The sequence below is a fragment of the Anabrus simplex genome, chromosome 8 (genome assembly GCF_040414725.1).
Source record: "Anabrus simplex isolate iqAnaSimp1 chromosome 8, ASM4041472v1, whole genome shotgun sequence".
Classification (NCBI taxonomy): Eukaryota; Metazoa; Arthropoda; class Insecta; order Orthoptera; family Tettigoniidae; genus Anabrus; species Anabrus simplex.
The window spans coordinates 157,511,449-157,517,664 of record NC_090272.1 but is presented as its reverse complement, the minus strand read 5'-3'; the positions used below and the strand labels follow the sequence as shown (position 1 = coordinate 157,517,664).

Below are 6,216 nucleotides of genomic sequence, written 5' to 3'. Positions count from 1 at the left end.
CTTTTGCATTCATTGCTACCATTCATTATACCATAATGATTACGAATATCATTTATATTTTGCAAGGAATTATATTTTGTATTTTCCTGTAGTATTGATGTCTCGTAAAATACTACGAGATCTTGTAATTCAGTATTGAATTATTTAAGTTCGTAGGAAGAAAGGAAGTTAACTTCATATTCCAAAACAAATTATTGTGAGATTATAATGCAAAGTTTTTCACTGATTTGGAAGTGTAATTAGTTTTCATTGCAGATGATCAGTTTATAGATTTTGATGAAGAACGTGGAAATTGAATACGATCATTACGACTGTAATTTAAGGATAGCGAGATTTACGTGGCAAGTTACCTGAACCTCGAATTGTTCAACCACAGTACAGAGCGTGTGAGAATTTTATCGTACTGAGTATATTTAGGAACAGCTTTTCTTGTCTGTTAAATACTGAACATGACTTCTTTAGATCTTTATATACCAATATAAAATTCGAATTACAATATGTATACAATATATATACGGGTATATAATTTGTATGTTTTATATTCAGGTTGAAATATATTATATAATTCATCCGACAAATGTGAAGTAGGCCTGTGTATGTATGTATGTATGTATGTATGTATGTATGTATGTATGTATGTATGTATGTATGTATGTATGTATGTATGTATGTATGTATGTATGTATGTATTACTCGCGAAACGTTTAGTGATACTTGGACTCCGTAGTGCTGAATCGGTAGGCCTCGGCAATCTTCGAGATTCGTATTGGCAACCTTGACACACAAACTATGAGTCGCCATGAGACATCTGGCGTACACTTTACGTACTAATACTGTTGATGTTTACACAGCAAAGCCAAAATTTAAAATTCATGGTAGGAACAAGATTCGGATCGAGAAATGTTATATAATGTGTGTGTAACACAGTTGTTGGTTTAAGGTAATAAAGGTTTAGAAAATTCCTATCGATCGATCATACTATCGATTCAATTCAGATTTCATTTCCATTCAGTTGGCAGTATTACCGAAACCGAGCTAGCTCCCTTCTTACTCCTCAACCCTGTACAAAGAAGTATCACTAAAAGTTTCGCGAGTAATATGTATGTAATGTAATGTATGTATGTATGTATCATCCGCACACTTTATCTTGGTGCATTTACACCCTAGTTCTGAATCGGTCGACCTCGGCGATCTTCGAGATTCGTACTGGCAACCTTTGAAACACAAACTATGAATCGCTTAAGCATCGTTGTGCGACATCTGGCGTACACTTTACGTACTAGTACTGTTGTTGTTTACACAACAAAGCCAAAGTATAGAATTCATGCTAGGAACAAGATTCGCATAGAGAAATGTTTCATAATGTTATATAATTTGTATGTGACATAGTTGTTGGCTTAAGATGATAACGGTTTAGAAATTTCATATCGATCGATCATATTCTCGATTCAATTCAGATTTCATTTTCATTCAGTTGGCAGCACCAGGCAGCACTATCGGTACAGGGACAGCTCCTCCTCACTCCTCACCCCCGTACACAAATGCACCAAGATAAAGTGTGCGGATAATATGTATGTATGTATGTATGTATGTATGTATGTATGTATGTATGTATGTATGTATGCATTTATTTAAATGGTGGTGAATTGTTTGCAGAAATTACCTCACTATGTCTTGAGTGTACATGGTTCAGCGTGTCCACTAGAAAAGCAGTAATCGAGGGTTAAATAAGAAATGTACGTTGAGAGAGTAAAACAAGTTTTTGACTGAAATTAGTATTCACGCTTGACTAATTTAGTCTTCAAGTTCCTTCGTAAGGCTTTAAAATTTTGCTCCTGGTTTACTATCTGATTTTGAAAAAAAAGATTGGACCTCGGTAATTTACCACTTCTTGTATTAACAGTATATGTAATATTTCTCTTTATAAACATTTGTGAGATATGGTCGAACAGTTTTCGACAAATATGAATTTACGTTTTTGTTGTGAAGTTCTGAAATTTAGTAATTTCAACTTCTCAGTTTTTACGCTGATATGTTTAATTTAAATAATATGATTCTTCAAGTGTTTATAACGTTCTTCCCCTCATTTGGCGCAGAATATAGATAATTCGTGAAATTAATTTGATTTTCCATCTATGAATGATATTTTTTCTCTGCTATAAGAAACCAAATTTTCGTTTTATTCTTCCTAATTTATAGCAAAATATTTTCTTTCTTTGTTAATTAGTAATATTTACTTTAGTTTTTCAAATGTCTGTGTAATTTAAAAGCAACCCAATAGGCAACGTTTGATCTTAATATTTCTTATTTCTGTGGCCACTGAAGGGGTTCGCCGAATTAACCAGAATCTCGTTCTGAAATGAATCGCGCCTCAGAGTCGCAGTTTCGCGAATACAGTACGCTTTTTCTCTCTTAAAGAGGGCGCCACCGATGCTGCATGGAGGCACCTGCAGCTATAGCTGCCAGTCCAAAGCCCGTTATTATGACTCCCAAAGTTGCAGCTCCCGACGAAGTCCGTTCCAGGTTTTTGCCAACGCAGTTCATCTTGTCGAGAGGAAGGTTCTGTAAGTTAAATTCCCGATGTTCATTCGGCACTGTACAAATTGTACGTTTCTTCTGCATCATTTCGTCATCTTTGTCGCGCAGGTTACGCAGCCAATCCCGGAACCATCTCAGCTCACAGTCACACACCAGGGGATTATCTGTTAACAACAAAGAAAAATACAATAAGACATATCAATTTAAAAGGTTAATACATTGATTCCTAAACTTTTTATCTCAAGTTCGTGGAAGTGTGTCGCCGTTGCTTTCCGAAAAATCATATTCACTGAGAAAATTATTTATTTCAGGGTAAAGTTGAAACCGTGAAAATTAGGAGTAAGTATCTTTCCCCGACTTTATCCTGTCTCTAGAAGACGATCATTTCAGGTAGCAGAAGTTAAAAATATTACAATCGGGTATCTGGAGAAACGTTGAAGACTTGTCGGAACAGGTTTCAGACGTTGCTGGTCTACACGAAGATCTCATTGAAGTCCAAAGTGATGAAGCTTTGCTTTACAGTTTGCAAATATAATAGGAGTCTCTATGTTCATTTTGGATGAAAAAAATGCAGAAAAACCTTATGACGGAAATTATGAACGTGTTATTTCCATTTTCCACTCGAATGTTTTTCCGTTAATTTTAAAACCACTTCTTGTCCACATGTCGCGATGTTTTGCGAAAGAAATGAATTCTCTTCATTTCCCCGCACCGCATTTTAATCAAATTCTCTCTATTTAATATTTTGTTTTTTGTAAAACTGACCGAGATGAATGAAAGGACACCTCGCATGACGTGCTACCACGCCGGAGTCCAGAGCTACATTACTTTATACCTGCGCTCTACGGCGTTTGTAGCAGTGCTATTGGATGACCCCTTGACGTCATACCGAGGACAGACTGTAGATGCTGGGTACACTGGTTACTCCTTACAGTGAGGCATTGACACCGACATCGCACTTGTTTTCTAGATTATTATTTTGATTTTAAGTCTGTGATGTTTTTGTAACGCTCACCAGCCCAAGTGCGGTTCAGAAATTATAGACGAATTGTACGTCAGTACATACAGGGTCATCCAATTAACGCAGATCCGCAGCTGAGGTGAGTTAGAGGCTGAGACCGGCAAACTATCGCTTCCTCGCGGCCGGAAAATATGAGAGGAAACTAGAGTGACTGTTTGATGAACACTAATGCACTTTACAAGTTCTCACTCATTATACTAAACGCGAAAGTACGTTACATCAAAGTTAATTTAACAAGAAAAGGGTCGCAAAATGTTGTTTACGTAACTAACACTGTTGTTTTCTCAAAACAAAAGAAATTGGTCCTATTATTCTCTTACTGGAAACTGCGCTCCACACCCCTAATTTCTCATCATAAGGAGGTTCCTCATGGAGCAGATTAGCTTTTTTGGTACTCCAGTATCGGCTGCTTCGAGAATTTATGTACCCACGTAAGTGAAACCACACTTCGTCTGAGAAGAAATTGAGACTGGGATCAATTTCTCCGTCCTGCACTTTGTTCAAAATCCATTCACTAAATCTAATCCTAAACACAGGAATGATCATTCGGTTTCAGTTCTTGCACCACAGTACTTGTATAGGATTTTACTTAAGTAACTTCGTAGCCCCTTATGCGGAACCCTAAGAAATCCCCGTGTGCTGAGAAAGACGGCTACGAGATTCCTTAGGAGAATTTTTCAGGCATTGTCTATTGTCTTCAAGATTTTCTTGTACGTCGCTTTCTTCGCTTCTTTTCGTTGATCTTTCCCATTTCACGATTTTATTAACTAGTCTGTGGACTGTCCCTGGGCTTGGAACTCGTGCATCTGGGAATTTCTCTTAAAATAATCTCCTAACAGCACGATCGGACATACGAATTGTGAATGAACACTCGATGTGGAATAAAATAATTATGCCATTTTTATTTTCCATTTGTTCTCATTTTACTTTGTATACGGGTGTTGCTCTCACTGAAACACGAAACAAACTGCGGTGCGAGACACAGCCAGTACCGGTAGTTCTTGCAGGCTTCCATCTCTCCCGCGCAGCTGTCGCCTTAACCACTCCCAACCACGGATCCGGGTCGAAGATAATTGGATGACGCAGAAATATATACTCATATGTATACGGTGTTTCTTTCTGCTACTGCAGATTGCCATAAGACAAAGAATACCGTTTGCAATTAAATTAAGTTATAATGCAAGTTAATTAGTACATTGAACTGTTTGATGAGTTAGTGTGTTCTATATCCACACCTAGTTATTCTTCATTAATAATTTAAATGACTCCAGGGAATTTGTATTGAACTTTTCAGTGCGAGAACGGCCACTTATTGGTTTAATTGTTTAGAAGTGGAAAACAACTTGCATAAATTTAGAAATGTCTTTGGGACAGTTCCATGACTGCCGACCTTTAAGCCAAAGACAGACTTTTTCAAATGCGTATTTGTTTTTGAAATACTCTACTGTCGGTTCAGATACATGTTTCTTCTTCTCACGACCCGTTTCTTGTAGCGCTTCAGAGTCTGTTTCGAATCGTATTGCCCCCATTTTTCCCGAGCTAAGCCCAGCCATCGAGCGATGAGTCCCAAGGTGGACCGTTCGATCGTTGGCTATCACTTTCTAGAGGCATTTAAGGGTTGTAAGGATTGATGACCAAGCAGGATAAAAAGAAATATTAAAACAACACTCTGACATTTATTCACATAAGCAATTAACAACAAAATATTCTTGCTAATATTTCCTTTTTACATAACAGAGCTTTCATAATATCGGGTTTCTTCCTCGATCTAGAGTGACTTGTGTTCATATCTCCAGCTCTACTGTGCTGTAAATGAAACCAAAGAAGTAATTAGGCCACTTGCCTCCTTAAACCAAACATTTAACTGAAAGAACTAAATAAACATGTGTTCAAAGTTTCACCAATTTAAAGTTGCCTCAACACGTGGTCTCTACGATGTACACAACTGAATTAGTCATTTACACTATTTAATAATGGTTAATGACACTAACATGAACTTCAGTAGCAAAGAAAAACTGTTTCCAAAATACTTAAATTAATTAATTATTATCTCGATTATTATTATTATTATTATTATTATTATTATTTTGTCATACAGTTAACCTGTTTCATTGTAACACGATCGTGTTCTTACTAGTTCTCCACCGCATCATTTATCTAATGTTCATCATTAATATTTCAGAGTAATGATTTTTGATCAATTATTAATGACTTATTTTCACAATGTTTCAAAACAATCATGCGGCTGACAAAATTCCACCTTTAATCTTTGCATTTCATTACTATTTAAATTAATCTTAAAGTATTTCAGATTCTTAGAAATTTACATTACCAACGTGTGAGCTAGTTAAATAAATTTTGTTACAAATCGAGTGCCTTTACAAAGTAACGAGATGATCTTTCCTTTTAAATCTCGCAAATAAAAAATTAAATTCCTTCCTAGTCTTCCTTGACTTAATTTAATTAAACTTTCCCTTAAGGGCATGAAATTATTTCTTAAGGCAACACACAACGATGAATGTGATCCGCGTCACGGCGAGTGCGCGACCAGATCAAAATTAAATGAAATAAGCATGGCACAAGAGAAATATACACATTTACACACACATTCACACTAGGGAAACACGTTTTATGTACACTATTTACAACGAATCCTG

The 6,216-nt window shown here is 36.3% G+C and overlaps 1 protein-coding gene across 2 annotated transcripts in view; it reads right to left on the bottom strand.

Annotated features, from left to right (window-relative positions):
* Positions 1-1,633: 1,633 nt before the first annotated feature.
* LOC136879232 (leucine-rich repeat-containing protein 15) overlaps positions 1,634-6,216 on the bottom strand; it is a 600,790-nt gene continuing 596,207 nt past the window's right edge. For both annotated transcript variants that reach the window (XM_068228996.1, XM_067153040.2), the window contains exon 8: positions 1,634-2,702. In XM_068228996.1, coding sequence (XP_068085097.1) covers positions 2,413-2,702 — 290 coding nt within the window. In that variant the 3' untranslated portion in view covers positions 1,634-2,412. The remainder of the gene's footprint in view (positions 2,703-6,216) is intronic.